General features: G+C 37.9%; 2 protein-coding genes across 6 annotated transcripts; one reads left to right on the top strand and one right to left on the bottom strand.

Annotated features, from left to right (window-relative positions):
• The first annotated feature begins 6,034 nt into the window (after nucleotides 1-6,034).
• On the top strand, nucleotides 6,035-16,732 carry LOC122662487 (serine/threonine-protein kinase tricornered-like). 5 transcript variants are annotated; one of them, XM_043858139.1, is made up of 13 exons: nucleotides 6,037-6,345; nucleotides 6,946-7,120; nucleotides 9,287-9,370; nucleotides 9,631-9,872; nucleotides 10,474-10,696; nucleotides 10,867-10,946; nucleotides 11,034-11,118; nucleotides 11,221-11,352; nucleotides 11,788-11,905; nucleotides 12,253-12,296; nucleotides 13,350-13,428; nucleotides 15,183-15,239; nucleotides 16,510-16,732. In XM_043858139.1, the coding sequence occupies exons 1-13, from the start codon at nucleotides 6,110-6,112 to the stop codon at nucleotides 16,557-16,559; spliced, it is 1,605 nt and encodes a 534-aa protein (XP_043714074.1). In that variant the 5' UTR covers nucleotides 6,037-6,109; the 3' UTR covers nucleotides 16,560-16,732. The 5 variants fall into 5 exon arrangements, with proteins under 5 accessions (XP_043714075.1, XP_043714076.1, XP_043714074.1 ...); XM_043858138.1 differs by having other exon boundaries at nucleotides 6,040-6,345; nucleotides 10,474-10,702; XM_043858137.1 differs by having other exon boundaries at nucleotides 6,040-6,345; nucleotides 10,474-10,702; nucleotides 11,788-11,901; nucleotides 12,249-12,296.
• A 1,845-nt stretch (nucleotides 16,733-18,577) lies between these two features.
• LOC122663143 (mitogen-activated protein kinase kinase kinase 20-like) lies at nucleotides 18,578-19,726 on the bottom strand. The gene is made up of 2 exons (XM_043858844.1): nucleotides 18,833-19,726; nucleotides 18,578-18,751 (listed from the first exon to the last, which is right to left on the bottom strand). Exons 1-2 carry the CDS (start codon nucleotides 19,724-19,726, stop codon nucleotides 18,578-18,580), a joined length of 1,068 nt encoding a protein of 355 aa, XP_043714779.1.
• Nucleotides 19,727-20,111: the final 385 nt, after the last annotated feature.

Raw genomic sequence — 20,111 nt, forward strand, 5'->3', positions numbered from 1 at the left:
TCTTCACCATTTCATCTTTTCCGTCTCTAGCAGTGTTGTAACGGCTTTATAGTCGATTATCCATCTTCAACAACCTTGCAATATCAACCTCCATGCTAGTTGGAGTTAATTTCTCTATAAGCTTCTTCTGTGCTCATGAGTCTTGAACGAACACAGTGAAGACCGAAGGTAGAGCTTGTGGGATCGTTCTTTCAGTTCTACGTTTCCTCTTCTCTATTGGTCTTACTGCATTGTTCCAAGGCTACCAAAAGCTGCAACATTGTATATTGAAGGTATAAAAGTAATGGTCTCTCTCTCTTTCCATGATTTTTTTTTTTTTTTTTTTTTTTGATATAGTAATTGGATGTAAGTAACCAAATAAGAACCGAATTGTAACTAGATTCGAACCAAACCGAACAGGATCAGTTAGAGTATTCAATTTTAGAACCAATCCGGGACTTGGTCCAAATCTGGATCCCACTGCCACTACTCGAAACCAAACCGAATCTGAACCATATACCCGGTTCTGTACCGAATTGACATCCTTACTTGTGAGCTTATTTCATGGTATAATGGGAGGGCACCAATCAGTATAGTGATGCCTGTTTTTTGTGGAATATGGTAGAAGGGAGGAATGGAAGATGAGGCTATGTTTGGTTGGAAGTAAAATTATGGGAAATAATGTAAAATCTTTTAAGAAGAAAAGACTAATGACATAATAGAAAATATGACCGAGTTTTCATTCAAACACGGTGAATGGGAATCCAGTCATCGTGGGCTTTCAGATGTGTATGGGAGCGTATCGGGAGTGTATTCCCTAGGATGGCATGGTGAAGGAAAACTTTCTCCTAGAAAATTTTGGCACTTTAAAAAGTAATGGAAGCGTGAAGTAAAAATTTCTGAATTGTCATATGTTTCAACTAAATCTAAGTTATTTGTCTTAAGAGTGAGTGGTAGGAGAACCTTGCAAAATTGGCATACTTTTTTTTTTTTTGATAACTAATATGATTTTTGGGAGAGCGTTCTCTATGGGGAGTGCAGGGCCACACACGTGCAGTAGCCAATGAGAGTGTGCACTGTGGCATTTTGGGGGCGGAATTTCCTCCTTTCATGGGGGACAGAGCGGTCGCTTTGCCCCCCCCCCCCCCATTATGTCTGGGCGTGGCTTGCGCCCCCCCCCCCCCGCGCTCTCATTCACTTGCATGGGTTATACTTGAGGATCAGATCTAGCTCAGTTCTTGTATGTCGATTGCCTTAAGCCCTCCTCAGTAGCTCAATGCTAGGGCGATCGACTGTTAACTGACTGATCGTAGATTCAATTCCTACCGAGGGATTTTTGTTTCATTCTGAATTCTCTAACATTGACTCCACCTTTGTGGAACGGGAGTGGCCCTAGCGAGAAGGGATAGACGAGCTTGCTCCAACCGATCAGAAGTGGCGAACTTTTTGAACTATACTTAGACATTCATTCCAATTGATCAAAAGGGCAAACATCTAAAACAATAATGATATTTTAAAAAGAATTTGGATCAATGACCATAATCATTTATGTGTGTTTTTTTCTTCAGTCACTTATCTATTAAGATTCTTACAATAAAACTAGAACATAACAAATTATGGTCTTATAAGAAAATTACCGTTAGTATGGAATTCATAATCAAATACTTTTATTTTAGACATTTCAAAATCCTAAATAGAAAGTGGGAAAATGTTCCGAATGGTCCCGAGGGGACCACCAAGGGTCCTCTCTTCTCGAGAATCCATACACTATCATATCTTTTGTTTCATTTCTTTTAGGAACAATCACAAACACTCTTGGGGGGCCCGGGGGGCACACGGCGACATAGTTGGGGGTAAAATGATCGTCCCGTCCCCCTTGAAAAATGGAAATCCTACCTCCGAGAAGCCAATGCGTGCTCTCATTGACCGTGGTGTGCACATAGCGTACCCCTCCGGCCCTTTCCCACAAAGAATGCTTCCTCATGAAAAGTAACCAGCTAACTCTAATCCAAACAAAGACCATTGTGCTTTATAGTGGAGTCAACTCGGCCAATTGAAGGAATTGACTCGCTAGATCCAAAATTGTTGCCAAAAATAATGAAGCTAACAGCTATAGTTATGGACTTCTGGTGTAGGTAATACTTAGTTGTATGTCAGCTGTTAACAACTTATCCTCTTTACATCTCCATGCATGAACAAACAAGAACTACTGTTTCTGAAAATGACATTCATTTCCTCACTCCCTTGAATAATAGAGCTGGAAAGGTATATCTGCTTTTCTAGATTCGGTGTGATTTTGGAAAGTCTAGATGCTTTGTTTTTTTTAGCCCATGTTGACATGGTTTGAGGTATCGGTATCGGTATCGGATTGACCAATATAGTTGACACTGCACGATTTTGAAAATGATCGATACTAATATTGATACTTGACTGATATCGTATCAATGAAACGATATAGTCAAAGGGTAAAATAATCAAATAATTTATTTTTCAAGAAAAATTAAGGATAAACTTATTTGATACGGTCAATCAATATCGATACCATATCAATTTTGAAGGTGATTGACACTGATCCGATACCGTGCACTAAAACCATGTGATGCTGATGAGGTTACTCTTTACATAATTAATTGAAATGGGAAGGAATATGCGTTTCTCTAGATTCGGTGTGATTTGAGAAGTTGATGCTTTCCACATGAAGAATATGATATAACAGGTGAAAAGCAGAGAATATGCTGGATACATTGAGTAGCATTACACGTGAGCATAGTTTTTTTGTTTGTTTCTTTGTTTTGAATGGAACATGTACATGAGCATAGTATTCCAGAATGATGAATAATTGGAAAAGATCCTTTTAGGTGTGACTATGCCTAGGGAGTTATAACGTTTTACTATTTGCTTTTTGACAGAACATGAGTTAATTTATATATTTGATTGAAGACCCTTCGTACATTTGAATGATCATGTTTTAGTTTAAAGTAAGTAAGGAAAGTTACTCAAACTTTGATTTAAAGTTTTAGTAAAATTGACGAAATGTCATCAAATGGAGATGAATATAAAATACAAAATGACATCTTTTTGTAATTTTAGTTATTTTCTCTATTCGTTTTAAATTGAAATTGAACCAATGTGATGCTAGGTTGATCCTCTATGACATGGACTAACCCATATAGTGCCATGTGGTTAATACGGAAGCATTATATTTTACCATGCATAGTGGGCCTAGAAAAAACAATTAGAATTTGAAAAAATGGGAGATGTTCTCCATCTGGGAGCACACGGAGGCACAGGTTACACCGAGACACATGGGGTGGGATGAGGTGATCATATTGATCATTCAGGGGGCGGGATAGTCATTTCGCTCACCCCCATGTGTCTGGGTGCATCCTACGTCCCAGTGCAGAGAATATTGTCCTTTAAAAAAAATAAAAAATTCAAATTAATTTTCTTCTTGAAGTTGTCTGTCAAGTTATATCTTAATTGGGAAAAGCCTCTCTGAACCAAAGACGTTTTTGAAACCTATTAATATAAGTTTTTTAAAAAAATAAAAATTCTCTCTTATTAAAAATGATTAAAAATTGTTTATGTGAATAGGCAAAATGCCTTAGGTTAAAAACGATTTTCCCATCTTTATTAATATATACAATCATACCGACTATTGAGAAAATTGAGTATCCTCTAAATATATCCAGGGAAAGAACTCTGCCTGGAAGTGTGACCTACGACAACACTCCCAATAGTTTTCTCTCTCCTCCACATATGAAAAGACACCTTTGCCCCTTGTTTTGAGGAAGAGAGAGATAGACGCATGGGAGTGCTATCATAAGCCCCAGTCAAGACAGCAAACTACTTTCCATATATCAAATCTAGATGGCTCATCTAAATTTAACCATTTTTCATCAAAACATGCAATATATACATTCAATCCCCAACTTTCCCATACCAACCTCTTGCCGACCAAACAGTGCTATTGGGTTCTCATAACCCTTTTCACATAGGAGATGCACACCATTATATGATTGTGGGTTTCGACAAAGAAGAAAAAGGGTAAGTGTGGTTGCCAATAATATTACGCATAAAGGCATTGATTTGAATGTGATTTTTGATTTCACTAGTGATTAAACAGTCTTTTTGCACGCAAAAACATTGATTTATGTCTAACCACATGAACCACGCGACCAATTATAATTACCGTTCTTTTTTTCCATAGAAAAACAGAAAAAATATATTGTGGGCCTGATTGTCCGTTACTCACGACAACGTATAAGCTCAGGCCCACCCAATAGTGAATGCTGCCCTTGGGTCCACGTTATTAAACCGATTTGACAGCTCTCCAGCTCTCCAGCTCTCCAGCTCTCCAGCTCTCATGCACTCTTGAGTCTTGATGAGAGTTCTCGAGGTACGCATCCAACAGTGCTACATAATACCCAAAATAGCCGACACACAGGAGCGACCCGGATCCGGATCCTGACCCTGGCCCGGACTGTATTCCCACGGGCAATGATCTAATAAGTTGTAGGCACGTCGATGTCTGGACACGTGTCAATCCCAACACGAGTTCAAAAGCTGTGACTAGTCTGTCTTGAGGCAGTTCAGTCGTCTCGAATTTTTATCTGCAGCTGTGCCATCGTGTGGTGCAACAGCGGACATGTGTGCATAATGGGTCCCATTGTGCACACATGATTGCTGCTACGCCGTTCGATGCGCATAATAGCACCTTCAGTGCTGGAGTGGATAAACCGCATTCGTATTTGCTATAAGAAAGAGAAAAAAAAGTCTTGACATCGGACAGTTTTGAGACCAAGTGTGGGCCCAATACAAGTGTCATCCATCACTTTTGACACGTGTTCAAAATCCATATCTTGGATGTTTCACCTTTCCCGCGCACCTCTAGCTGAATGTATCCGGTGCGGTGTAGCACCAGAGCTCGATACATGGCCAAGATACTGTTCCACGAGTATGGATGCATACATCTAAACGTTGTGTACATGCGATGGGGAGAAGGATTTTCAGATCGGTAATGTACATCTAAAAAATTATTTCCTCCAACTCCTTGTCCGACCCAATTCCTCTAATAGGGGGGTGGTGGACTCCACCCAAACAGAGTGTTTGGGTAGGGGTAGGATGGTCATTCCAACCCACTTTTAACCAAGGGAACAAGTCTGGATCCTCTACTTCCGCTTGCCTCTACTTTTGTGTGCACCTGCGCACAATGAGGTATGTAAAGACCACCTTATCCCCGCTCAGAGCCTCGGGCAAGGTGTTCGATAGGATAAAACGATCTTTACCTACCTTGCTGTGTGCGATGCACAAGAAAATAAAGGCAGACAGATGGAGAGGATGTCGATACCAAGGGTATTGGAGATCTGGAGGTGATAAAGATCCATATACATCCATCTCCATTTCAAGAACATCTCGGCCACGTATCAAACTTTGGTGTCGCAGCCGACGTCTTTCCAACGCACCCTTACCGTAGAGAAGCCGAATAGGGACGTTTGAGGTCATCCAGAGTGAGAGTAAATAAATTAAGTGAACAGGAAGCAAGACACGAAGGCGTTCTCGAAATTAGTTACAATCTGATTAGAGAATAATAATAAAGAATAAAATTATGAAAAGCTTACGGTTGTCTCGGTTTCTGTTATTTTTTAATCGTTCCCTTCTTTCCTTCTGCAAATTTCGAGGAAAACTATGGCGTCGGTCACTCAGTCGAAAAAAGATCCCAAAAGAAAATAATAATAAAAAATTATTTAAAAAAACAAAAAAAAAAAAAAAAACAGGTCCTCGTAATATACGGTGGTTTCTCTTTTTCCTGTGGCTGTGAGAGTCCACAGTCGTATAATTGACAGTTCATAGTCTTCAAAAGAGTTTGAAAGCCGTCACTATCTTCTATACCTTCTTATTCTTTGCTTCTCTGTTCCACCACCACTACCACCACCACCACTTCCACCATCAATGTCTCTCAATGATAAAAATTTTAATATACAGTTTTTGATAGCCTGTAAAGCTTCACAACTGTCAGATTCCAACTCTTCTCCTTAATTACACATTTCATTTTTCGATCTTATTAATTATTGTTACACAGAGTGGTTGTTCTTTCCTGGATCTGATTTTAATCGGAACGGAGTTGGAGATGGAAGGAGGAGGTGGTGGTGGTGGTGGTGGTGAAGGTAGAATGAAATTGGGAACTCGAAGATTGAAGGACGATCGAGGTGTCGGTGTTGGACAATTTGGAACAGAGGTGTCCACTTTAGGTGTTGATGTCTCTGTTTTTTCTCCTGTAACTCGTCAGAAAGCAGCTGCTGCTAAGCAGTTTATCGAGAATCATTATAAGAACTATCTCCAAGGTCTGCAAGATCGTAAAGAGAGGTAACAATTCAAGTATTTAGAGTTGATCAGTTGTTCTTGAATGAGATACTTCTTTCGTAAGTTTATGTCGGTGAACAAGTTAAGCAAAGAACAATTGAATTCAACTGCATTTAGACCTTAAATGATGAGTTCTGATTCAGTAATTGCTCACGTTAATGACCTCCTTCACTTCCTAGCTCACTCAGAATGTAGTGATATTTGGCAGGATAAATGTTTGTAATAATCACTGCGAAACAATAACAATGGCGCTAATGTTCATCTTAGTTCTATGTATTTGTTTGAACATATGTCATTCACTCTCTCTGTTTTCTTTGGCTACAAAAGCTTAAGCTAAACAAAACCATTCAATTAATATTTCTTTTTTCTCCTAACAATTGTACAAAGAAGATCGTTGCGTCTTCAATTGGACCTTTACCCTTTGGTAGTTCATGTGGAATTGCATATTCAGTTACTTTGGCTTGGAGATACTCTTTGAGTGATACAATTCAGACCGTGTCACTCTGTAGTGTTCCCTACTCTTTCTTAAAGAGCTTGAATGATGTTGAATTTTCTGTTTCTTGATTGATGGTAATATAATAGTTTCAAACTAATTTGTTTCAGACGTTGGGCACTTCAAAGGAGAGCACAAGAAGCTCAAATCTCAAATGAAGAACAGCAAGAGATGTTGAGGAATTTGGAACGTAGAGAAACTGAGTATATGCGATTGCAAAGACATAAGATGGGAATCGATGACTTCGAGCAATTAACAGTAATTGGAAAAGGTGCATTTGGTGAGGTATTTGTGAATCATGATAGGAGGAGGACTTTTAGATGTGATGTCTTCTGATATTGTTTTAGTCTGTCTGGGCATTTTCTTATGACAACTTCCTAGAGTAACAATGGAAAACTACCCCTTGTACTGGTCTTTGAAAACACATGATAGACAATAGTAACTTAAGATGAATCCCTTTGGCAGGTATATTAAATTTATACCTGAGGAAAAGAGTGATTTCAATGTGAGCTGAAGTATGTGCAAACATCAATAAATAGGCATTAGATGTGCTAAAAACATCTATGACTTTCAATGACTTAAAAGTATTTTTAAACCACTCAGTTGCTGTAGTGTCACTCGGTACTTTTCTATTTATTTTTGTTATGTTCCATAAGGCCTCTAACGAATATTCCAAGGGTTGTAAGAGAAGCATGTACTAAGGTTCGGCATAAAAAATGCATACTTTTGAGTAGATGTTCCAAGGCTTTGAGTGTGGATGGATCTTCAGACAAGGACCTTAAAGATCTGCTGTGCAGTTCATTAAAATTTTAGCAAGTGTTCTTCACATGATTGGAGGAAAATCTACAAAACCAAAAAAATTTAGGTGATCTAGGCTAAAGATTATGGAATCTTAAGTCCTTCAGTTTGTTTTCTTTACTACATGTATGTTCCAATTGTTAGACTTGATCCAGTGCCAAGATCTCATTGAATGGGAGTTTTTTGCTATTGGATCTAACATGTGCAACGTGAAACCTAGTAGATGGTTTTTTCCTCCCTTTTTTTTTCATTTAATTTATATTTGTAGGGTTGTTTGTTATTAGTTGAACTTTAGCAAGTAGTATACTTTATTCAACAAGAAAGTATGCTTTTTGTTGGGGTTCCACGTGAAAGGAACAATCCCATGTGGGATGTTAGTATCCCGATGTGAAGGCTTATGAGGACTTCGGATCCCTCTCTTTAATGGCTAGCTTTTAAGGGTGAGTTCTACCCGAGTCTCAATAGGTGGTATCAGAGCCAAGGTGTGGCAACTCTGGTGTGCCTCTGAGGATGGAGAAAATCCCTCGGGGAAGATCTCGGTTCTCATGTGTGATCTCGCATGGAGAGGGAGATTGTGGGAGTTCCATGCGAAAGCAACGATCCCACGTCAAATGTGAGTAGCTCGATGCGAAGGCTTATGCGGACTTGGGCACCCTCTCCTTAATGGCTAGCTTTTTAAGGGTGTGTTCTACCGAGTCCCAACAGTTTTAACCAGGAATCCACTGAAAAATGGTCAACAAAGAAATATGAAACTAAAATTAAGTAAAATTGATCCAGATCTGTCTCCAGCCTGTGTTCAAACAAAACTTTCTAGTTGTTTAGTGTATAGAATTGATAGAAGAACTGACTAAAGTCCTATAAGGTCAACGATGATCTGGTGTGAGGAGAATGTATACAAGTTCTTGGTTTCAAAAACCGGAACTGGAATCAATAGTTGGTCAATCTCCTTTTGCCTCCAAAAGCCTAATGATATATCTGTGCAATCTATAAAATGGAGAAATTTCTGTGTGGGGGAGTGTACCCCCTGCGTCCAGACACATTGGGGGGGGGGGGGGAATGACGATGCCACCCATGAATGGTGGTACAGCCCTGTTGATGCCACCGCGTGCACTCCCATTGTCCTCCCCATGCACGCAGGGGCTACGCTCCCCCACAGAGAACTCTTGCCCCTATAAAATTAATTGTGAGGTATTTGTAGCGCATTGTTTGTCATTTTCTTTTGCAGAAACATTGTTATTTTTGTTAGAAGATATAGTATTCATGAGTCCCTGATGAACTTGTTCGATAATTTTTCTTTTTTAAACTTGGGAATATTCACCTGTAGGTAGGTAAAGCTGGTTTTTGTGGTTTATTCTTCCCATACTCAAATACTTAAGTTGCTCTTCTTCCTGCACAGTGTTTCATTTGCTATATTTTAAATTTTAACTGCTAGACCTGGAGAAGAATATGAATTATAAGGTTCTGATTGGCTACCTCATGGTTACTTGAATGACTGTTACGGAAAAGCTCATCAGCTCTGTTAACTTCTATTTCCTGTTATCATACTACAACAGAAAAGTTGATTATGTAATTTATTGGATAATGATTCTTATTCTTTGGCAGGTTGCTTTTCTCCTAATATTTATGTTCTCTGAATTTCTTATAAAAATGCAGGTAAGGCTTTGCCGTGCTAAAAATACAGGAGAAATTTTTGCCATGAAGAAGTTGAAGAAATCAGAAATGCTTAGTCGTGGACAGGTGACTAATTCTCTGAACTAAAACTTTAAGACTTACAGAGCTATAATGCTGCTTGCACATTATATTTTTGTGATGATATATCAACATAATATTTATATACGCCTTTATAATGAATTCCAATTTATGAATGAACATGTTCATGGTATCCTTTTGCATTTTTTAATGAACTTCTTTAGCCTGGTACATATTCAACTTATTTTGTTGTTTTTGCATCTTATCTTTATACTTTGTCATTCCTTTTATTTGTTTCTTTCTTTCAGGTTGAGCATGTTAGATCTGAGAGAAACTTACTCGCTGAGGTTGACAGCCGTTGCATTGTAAAACTATTCTATTCTTTCCAAGATTCTGAATTTCTGTACCTTATTATGGAGTATTTACCTGGCGGTGACATCATGACCCTTCTAATGAGAGCTGATGTTCTTTCTGAAGATGTTTCACAATTTTACATAGCAGAGAGCATTCTAGCTATTCATTCTATTCATCAACATAACTACATTCACAGGTATACTGCTTAAGGTGTACATAATCTGATGATATATAAGGTTTCTGTGTCGTACCATAGTTCGCTAGATTCTTGCTAGAAAGCTCTGAAGGTATTTAACCTGCTTTTAGGGGTAGAATTATCTGTAGTTGCCATAGTTCTAAGCACCTGAGTTACTGTGATAGAAACATCATCTTCTGGACATACAATACTTATCAAAAACTGTAGAATAAAAAAAGAAAAAAGAAAAAGGTTGACATAAAACTTCACCAAAGTTTCAAAAAAATCATGTGATCCCATAAAATCATTTCTCTTGCTATGAAGTGAGCAGAGTGACAATTGGATCTGGAAAACATTGTCTCCACATGGCCAGTTATGGTTTTCCTCCTTTCAGATCCCTTTTTGTATGCCTGCTGCTGCACCTTAGACCAAACTCTTTGACTTATTTTGGTCCCTTTCAGTGTATTCCGTAATATCTAGAGTTTAGGCTTTTAGAAGAACCATCTTTTGCAGTTTATGTAGTCGTGTAATTTAAATCTAAAGTTAATACATAATTTTTGAAGTATTAAAAATTTCCACATGTTAATGCAGAATTTCTCTTACAAATTTATCTTTCCTGTAGGGACATAAAGCCAGATAACTTGCTTTTGGACAGAAATGGACATTTGAAGCTCTCGGATTTTGGCTTATGTAAGCCCCTGGATGGTAAATATTCAACAATTTTATTGGAAAATGAAGGCTTCAGTATTCAGGAACATGCAAAAATTGAATCTGAAGGACATGTGGACAGAGCTCCCTGGTTAATGCCAAAAGAAAAATTACAACAATGGAAACGCAATCGACGAGTATTGGTATCATCTTTGTCATCTGTTATATCATTCTTTTTCCTTCTTGCTTAGGTGCAAGTATGTTAAGAAAATGGATTTCTTCAAATTTGCAGCGGTTATATATGTTAGAGGTTTAGAACAGCACACTAGTGTGTTAGGTTAATAAATTGAACTTCTTTAATCCGCAGGCTTATTCTACTGTCGGAACTCTTGATTACATGGCACCTGAGGTATTGCTGAAGAAAGGTTATGCAATGGAATGTGACTGGTGGGAGTTACTTCTGAAGTTATTTTAATACAGTATTTGGAATCTAATTTTTCCTGACCTTGTCTTATAAGTCAGTTTACCTTTTAGGTGGTCTTTAGGGGCGATCATGTATGAGATGCTTATAGGTTATCCTCCCTTTTGTTCTGATGATCCAAGGATCACTTGCAGAAAGGTATGATGTATTTGTTGCTTATTTGGTATTTTACTAGAGTAGTTGCCTTCTTTTTGGTCCCTTCATCCTGAAAAGTGATTTGATGTTTTGGTCGTGTATCAGATAATAAACTGGAGAAAATGCTTGAAATTCCCTGAGGAACCAAAAATATCAGATGAGGCTAGGGATTTGATTTGTCGTTTACTCTGTGATGTTGACACAAGGCTGGGGACCAGAGGAGTACAAGAAATAAAGGTATATTGTCTATTTAAAATGGAAATATAGTCTTCACTAATTCAGATTGACCCAGTGGTTGCATCTTCACTCTTATTTTCTTTTGGGTGATTGCCAATATGGTTTTTGATATCAGTGATGCTCTAGTTAAATTACAAAACAGGATTTGTGTAATTTGTTTAGCCAACCCTATTTAAGTGGATAAGGCTTAAGAGAGCCGAGTTGCATATCAGTAATGCCCTGTGTGGATCCTTCTTCAGTGATGTATTTAAAAGTTGTTTGTTATAGATTGTAAGGTTGAGTTCTCAATGATATGGTTGGGCTTGCATGCCCTTATGTATTTACTCCTAGAATGCCAAATGCACTAGGTATCTATATTTTTATTTTTCTTTCTATAGTATGTCTTGTGAGCTGGGACAGAAAAATATTTAATACAATCTGTGAATGATTATTCAGGCACATCCATGGTTTAGATGCATTCAGTGGGACATGCTATATGAGATGGAAGCTGCCCACAAGCCTACTGTGAATGGAGAATTAGACACTCAAAATTTTGAGAAGTTTGATGAGGTGAGCTCTTAAACCATCTAGTAAGTGCTCCTTTTGGCTTTTGCAAATCAGTAGTGTTAATTTTAGCTATAATTCCTGGTGTATTCAATGGATCAAATAGTATTGAAAATTTGAGGGCACACATGATTTCTGTTTCCTTTGTGTAACTAAATGGTTAATGGAAGCCATTACACTCCCAATACCAAAGGAATTACCCAGGATAGATATGCATCTTTTGTTTTTGTAGTCTTTAATTCATATTCTCATACAACGTTTCTCTCTGCTTCTTTCAGTCTTGTAGCTTGACCACTTCTGATTCTTCTCTTACGCTAAGATAATATTTGTGCTAAGTGTTTGCTCATTATTAGGCAGAAGGTCCACCATCAGCATTGCCAAGAGTAGGACCCTGGCGCAGGGTACGTTCCTTGTTCCTTTCTGTTTTGCACTTTGACTTGTTCTATTGCCAAAGTTTATCCTATCACAACCAAATTTAGTTGTCTACTTTCCATGACAAGCTACTAGTGGAGGTGGATACAAAAATACACTAAATCTTTCTTCTATTAGAGGCTAGGTTGCATTAATAGGGATAACCTTGTTAGCTTGTTATGGCCAGAGGACTAGAAGTTCCTGTTTTACAATACCTCAGACATACATGCTTGATGACATCATCCTTTGAATGGTCTTAAACTCTGCCGTATAGTATCGAACTCCATGTCAAATTATGGAGCACGGTTGTTTAATATTTTTATTTGGATTTCCCATGATGAATTACTAGAAACTAAGGGAGCCTACATGGAAATTCACATCTTGGTACAAGAAAAATTCATCTTCTTTTCTTTTTTTTTGGTGAAAATTTCATCTTCTAATACTTGGTGAATTCTTTCTCCTGTCCTATATTTCATTTCTTTTATATTTCTTTTCTATACAATTTCTTGGAATTGGACAAGCTCAAGGGAACCCTCGAACTCTGGGGTACTTATATAATCCATCATTAAGAACTTACATCAAGTAGAATCATATTGCTAGCTAGGAAGTTTGATCATCGGTCACACAAAAAATTTATGATTTAGAGTTCTTTAGTAGTAAAAGCCACCATGACTCAATTCTGTCAGTGTTATCTTATTTTTCTTCTTCAGATGAATGTGTGAATGTCTGTTGGATTTGTGATATTATGATTGCCACGTTTTTGCAAAAACCTGGATAAAAGAATATGTTGACCTCGGAGGACAGATTCTAGATAACAATGTAACATAGATTATCTAGCTTTGAATCCATGAAAACCGATACACCTTTTATGACTTAGAGACCTACCTTCATCATCTATAAACATTCTTTACCTTCCCTCCTTTTATCTTTTATAAAATGAATGAATCTATTTATCCTCAACCTTTTCAGACTAATCATCTGTATTCTACATTCTATTAGACATGGAAACATCTTCAAATTTTCTCTTATGTTGAATATTGCAGATGTTGACATCAAAAGATGCCAATTTCATAGGGTATACATACAAGAAATCAGATGTGCTAAAATCGATTGGAACTTCAGGTGGGTTGATTTTCGGATTTTGATTATGTTAAAATGTTCTGATATATTTTACTGATGGGTTGACCTGCTTCTTGCAATGCCATTTTCTTTATATATATTTTTTCTAGGCTGATTAAAATTCCTTTTTGAATTTGGACTCTATGACCAGTGTATACGAAGTAGACCTATGGAAATTTATGAGAGAGAAAAAAGGAGCACAACTATTTTGGGGGGTAGGTTGGAAACCAAGAATTTACAACATAAAAATGTAATTAAAAGAAAGGGTAGCAGGGCTGTTGACATTAAAAGACACACACGAACAACAGAATATTAAAAATAGAAATTATCCTTCTATCAGAGGGAGTAAACAATATCAGTATTGAATCTTGGAAAGGGACAAAGATCTTTTGTTGATACACTGTACTTGTAGGAGCCATACAGAGCTCCTGGCTTATACAGCTTGATGGATTTTCAGAATATCACTGATACTATCAAAAACTTACAACACTTGATACAACCGCCACCTTTGATGTCCCTTGACTCTTCTCTACTTCTTTCCTCTTGTGTGGTGTTCTTTGATGTTACCGCTTCTATTCCTGATATTGAGATAGGTAACTTGCTCCCTACAAATACACTACTACCCTAGACACTTCATCCGTGAACCTTTTCATTTCTTAGGTTCACTTCTAATCCCTAGATTCTAAATACGCCAACTCGAACTTTTTCCTCCCACACATTTTTCAGGTCCATGTATTTCATAGAATTCTAAAAGGCAACTAATCTAGACAGTAAATCAAATTTCAATTTATTAACTCCAACAGCGGCAAGGTCATTGAGATGAATGATTAGCAAGATGTAGGTTTAAGGGCAAGTCTACATATATCGTTAAAGTGAAAAGGGAAAATCTGTTCCTGGGAAACATACTTGAGATTGAGAACTCCTAATTTCTTAAGTCATTTTTAATTCCAATAGACAATATTATGTGTAGCTTTCATTTCTAGAATCTTAATACAATGAATCACTGTTTGATCAGAATTGCATCTCAACACAGTGAATCACTGTTTGATCAGCCTTGCTAATTTATGCATCTCTTAGCACAATTTCCGTCACAGAACACCCATGTATGTTTTCCTGGTGGCAATTTATACTTACAGAAATGTTATATGCTCAAGTGTGCTAGTTAAAGTTCATCAATGGTTATTTTAAAAGACGGGCAACATTTTCTGGTTTTTTACCTATAAGGGAGCGCTATGGTGCTCTCTCCTTGTGAATGGACAAATATTTAGCACAATTACCCTCACACCTCTTACACTGAGGCGACGTGGTGCAAGGCTGTTCTAGATAATGGTGATTTAGATGTCTTTGCAGAATATTCTTTGGTGACTACTACTGGACATGCTCTTTGCATCCAGTACGATTCATCAACACTCTGTTGTAGCATTAGCTAAATGCGCCCATAAAATACAGCATTTTTAAGGGCATAACACTTGAAGACTAGCGAACAGACTAACCATAAACCTCTGAGAAACAAACAAAACATCACTCCTTTTTCAGCTCATTATCTGATAAAAAATCCAACATTATAAAAAAAAAAAAAAAAAAACCTCTAAAGGAGTTGCTGAGGCCTCTTACCATGGGGAAGCACCCTGTGAGCTTTCTCTACAGGTTGTCCTTTGCTCTCCTTTTCCTAAGGGACTATTTAAGGCCATGTCCATGCATCTTGACTCTTGTCAATGGTAACAGAATATTCTCATTTATACTTGTGGGACTTGCAGGTACAGATATGAAACCAAATGGTTCCTCAAAGACACCCTCCATTGTTTCCTTGTTTGGTATGTTTGATCCAATTCAATTGCAAAGAGTTTTCTCTTTCGTTTTTTAATTTTTTCTTTTTGAAACTCTGAATGTGAAATAGCTCCAACTGTTAAGGATGACAATATGCATTAACATTGATTTTGAAATCAGTAAAGTGTAGACCACCATAAGTGAAGGTGAGGTGAACTACATGAACTGTTCAACACCCCCCCCCCCCCCCCAAAAAAAACCACCTCCAAAAAAAAAATAATAATAACTGCAACACTGTAACTATCTATGCAGCAGTAGAAGCCTTTCAAATGATTTTAGTCCATTTTTTTAAGAGAATTCATTAACCATTTCTAAATAAGAGAATATAGGCCTGTCTGTCTTGCACAAGGGTTGCTTCCATAACTTTGATGTTTCAGTCCAAATTGGTTACATTTAGATCTCTTACAATTTATAATCTTAAAAATTGGTGGTAGAAAATTTTATAAATTGCTACATTGTTGATTGTTAAAAATATTTAGATGCTATCAATTTCTGTAAAATTCTGAGTACAAGATTCTAAGATAATACTCAGAATTTTATTTGTTAATTTTGTATTTACAAAAGTGCTAAATTGATTTATTTTGTTAGTTTGAGATTCAGGACAAATTTTGTTATGATCACGAACCCTAGCCATGGGAATTGTCAATAATCATTATTTTTGTTCCAAAATTGCATAATGAAGTTAGATGTTAATTCACTTGGGAACATTTTGGTTAAGTTCAGGCATTTAGTCAACTCAACCTTTCTGGCATAGTTGTCATGGTGTTAGAGGGTGCCTGGGCGCAAGGCACATTTACTGAACTCAACCTTTCTGGTGTAGTTGTCATGGTGTTGGAGGCTGCCTGGGCGCGAGCCGACAAAGGAGCCTGCCTAGGCAACCAAGGCAACGCCTTGACAACCATGCTTTCTGGTTTTCATTTTATTGGTTGAGATTATGTTACTTGACTTGAAGTCACCACGTAACCAATTTAGCAGCCTTTTATTCTATTTTTTTTTTTGTGATTTTTTTTTGGTGGGGGGGGGGGGTTGTGGTGATGGTTAAGTTCTCCAGTCCTCTTATCTTTAAAAATGAAATTAGCCCAAACCCACAGGCTATTACATTTAATCTTCTAATCTGTATTGTTCTTTGAATAATTGATTTGACATATCTTTACATGTTTAAATTATTTTCTGCGGTTACTACAATTAGCCAGCATTCCTTTCCTCTACCCTTTTGATACTCAACTAGTCAACTGATTATCTTTTGTGCTCATGTAGGGCGAGTTGACTTGCAAGAAAGTGTGAATCCAAATGGTGATACATGTTGATCACTTCTAGTTTCTTTCCTATTAGAGTAGATCTGCCCTCGCTTTCCATGTCTGATCCGTAAAGGTCTTGTACGAGGTGACAAGACTGTATTTTCCTCTCATTCTACAAAAAATGTGAATAGCTGATCTAATCTTGATCGCCTTTTATCCCCCCCCCCCACACCCCCCCCCTCCCACAAATTTTTTATTTTATTTTATTGTGTAAATGATTTTACAGGAAGAAGATGACTTTCATTGTATCATGATGAAATGTTTTGGGAAGAGTATGAATAGGAAGTAAATTTCTCCAGCATAGCCAAATGAATAAAGATATTTCCAAAACAGGAAGGTGAATATTTTCCCTGCATTTTTTCAAGCCATCACTGATAACTTTTGCCATACCTATACATTATGGACAAAGAACTTGGGGTCAGCTTGAATATTATCTGCATGGCAAGAGTTAAATCCAACACACTTGACCGATAGGGGAATGCTTCTAGTTTGAGCAAAGTTTCTTCTCTGAGAATGCAAATACATCTTGTAGGAGTTTCTGAATGTGAGGCAAATTTTGGGCCTATTCTTTCTTTCCCCTCACTCCCTTGTTCCAACCCCCTAATACTGCAGCTGTCCGTCATTTCGCAAAATGAGAAATTGAGATGGACTCGCTTACCCCGGATCGGGTGGCAGGGTGATTTGGTGCATATGCTTGAGGCATGTCATGCAATGGGAGTTTTCTGAAATTGTTGGAGCATTCATGGATTCAGGTATCGGTATTGTAACAACTACTGGCTAGATTAGATACCTAGGGATGAATGCACCAAGTTGGAAAGCAATAAGGACCCTCCCAGTAGTTGTGGTACCTTCAGGAAGCAATAGAACTCAAGGAAAGTCATCGCATAAAGCTTTCCTCTGTATTCAGATCCTTTAAAATACATTTCTGTATCAAATGGCTTAAATACGACGAATTCCTTTCAATTTCATTTAATAAAGTAGAAATTTGGAAATAAGTTGAAGTCTAGTTAGAAATCTTAATTATTCATAGTACATGAATATCATAAGATTATTGAGAAATGCAACCGTAACAAAGATTATATGTGGTAACAGAGAGTAAGAATGTGCTTCCTAATTGCCACGGAAGAATTCTTCTGGGATGTCTTCAGCTTTTTTCACAACTTCAAGACAAAACACCATTTCTTCCCTTTCAGTTCCTTTATCCAACTCAGGAGATCAACCAACAAAGAAGACAGAGTAATGCTAAATATATATTACTACAATTCTTTCAACAGATCCTAAACTCACATGCTAACAATAAAATGATAGACCAAACACTTCATCACTCAACCTCAACCATAAAACACCACAGTCATGTATAAAGACATATTACATTAGGTGAACTCTCAAACTTTTCCTAACATTTGCCAAGAGACTCTGGCTGAGACTTAAATCTGATACTCCCTACAATCCCAACCAAACCCAAAACCTTGAAAAGAATCCATCCTTCTAAATTTTCACTAACAACGCGAACAACTTAGCCATGTACAGAGAAAGTAAAACATATGTAGAACAAAGGGATGAAAAACACTCGTTTGGAACCAGAAAGATGCAAAAATGCATTAAGGGGCATGCCCTATTCCATTTTCTGGCCATTTCAGCTTAGACAGGGCATGACTAAAAGATTTAATACTGATAGAAGAAGAACACAGACAGAACAAAGGAATCTGCAGAAAAAATGTTGCATTAAACAATGAAAGATCAAGTGTTTGTATACATGTATGAACACCAAAAGCTATACCATCTGAACCCTCATGAACTTGATTAAACAAGAATTCCCTGTGAGTATATAAATCTATATCCAAGATTACAATCTCCCAAAACCAGTGCAACCAAACAAAAAGGAACTAAATAATACAAATCCCTATGGACAAATTCCCATTGTAAAAATCAAAACCCCTCTCCATGATCATCAGTTCCTCCTACAGCTTAATACTTTTCTTTGTACACAGTCAGTCTGTTCCACTATAATACCATAGATATGGCTATCAAGAAGCTGTGGCAAATCTTCCAAGCCTTGTAGTAATTGAAGCCTTTGATACTGGCTTCAATTTGTCATCACCAATAGAAGGCTCATCAGAGCCATTGATCCTCCTTCGCTTTTGAACACTCTCTGCTTCTTTGGTATCATTGGACAACTCTGGAGCAGTTTCAACTTGAACGTTCTCTGCTTCTTTGGTATCATTGGGCAATTCTGGAGCAGTTTCAACTTGAACTTTCTCTGCTTCTTTGGTATTGTCAATATCCTCTGATACGAATGGGTGATGCAAAAGCATGGCGGCTGTCCATCTGAACAAGCTAGTCCTCACAAAACACCTCTTCAAGAAATCCTTCCCTTCTTTGGACATCTTACTTGGGGTTTCGGGCAATTCCTTGCCGGAGCCGATCAGAGAAAGAAGCTCATCAACATCCATGTCAGAATCACAATTCCAGGCAGGTTTTCCACTAATCATCTCAGCTACAACACACCCAAGAGCCCATATATCAGAAGGGGCTTCCTGTTCCTCACCTGCAACAGATTCCGGTGACATATAAAGAGGGGTTCCTCTCAAACTCAAAGACTGTCGTTTGTTCATCCTCTTCCTCTTCCTCTGTTCTATCATGGTATTCTTAGCAGAACCAAAATCAGCAATCTTCGCGACATAGTCATTACGAATTGTGTCTAAAGAAGAAGACGAGCAAAGCACGAGCAGAATATTCTGGGGTTTGATATCGCAATGAACGTAACCACGATCATGAATATGGTTAAGACCCTGAAGAATCGAGCGGGTATAGCGCCTAACTTCAGCTTCAGGCAATCCGCCATGGGAGTTCTTAATCCGAGAAGCTAAGGTACCTCCAGAGGCATATTCCAACAAGACATTGTAGGTTAACTCACCATTCTCCGTAGTCATCTCGTCACCGTAGCAGCGTAGAATGGAAGGACATCCTTCGAACCTGGTGAGTATCTCTCTTTCCTTCTGAAGGGTTCCAGAACGAGAGACCTCAGCCCATTTCACAGCCATCAATCGTGGGAGATGGTTTCGATGCTTGATGGCTTTCTGTTTTGCTGTGGCCAAAGAAACAGTACCGAAGCTCCCTTGGCCAATGGTATAGCCTCTCCTCCACATTCCTCCATGACTCTTCTGTCGTTCCATCTTGGTAGAGTGCTCTGCTCAGAATGCTAGGGTTAGGGCTTCTTTCTTTCAATGTTAGAACTTCCAATGTAGAGGGAATTAGGGTTTCCTGGCAAAGCAAGAAAGAATTAAACGATCTTTGAAGGAAAATCGAAAGTGTTTAGCGGGAGTGCAAAACTAATTAATTTATAAGTAAAAACAGAAGAAGTAGAGACGCGAGTGATCGAATAACGGACAAATGCGATGTCCTTTTCTTATAAATTACTTGAATCCCGATTTCCTGTTATGACGGTACAGGGTTAAGATCAATCTGGACCGTGAAAATGGGACCAAAAGAAAATGCTAAAAACCAGATCTGATGTTGGTTATCATTGTAAAGTACAAGAGTTTTTGTTAGCTTGTGCTG

The sequence above is a fragment of the Telopea speciosissima genome, chromosome 5, assembly GCF_018873765.1.
Source record: "Telopea speciosissima isolate NSW1024214 ecotype Mountain lineage chromosome 5, Tspe_v1, whole genome shotgun sequence".
NCBI lineage: Eukaryota > Viridiplantae > Streptophyta > Magnoliopsida > Proteales > Proteaceae > Telopea > Telopea speciosissima.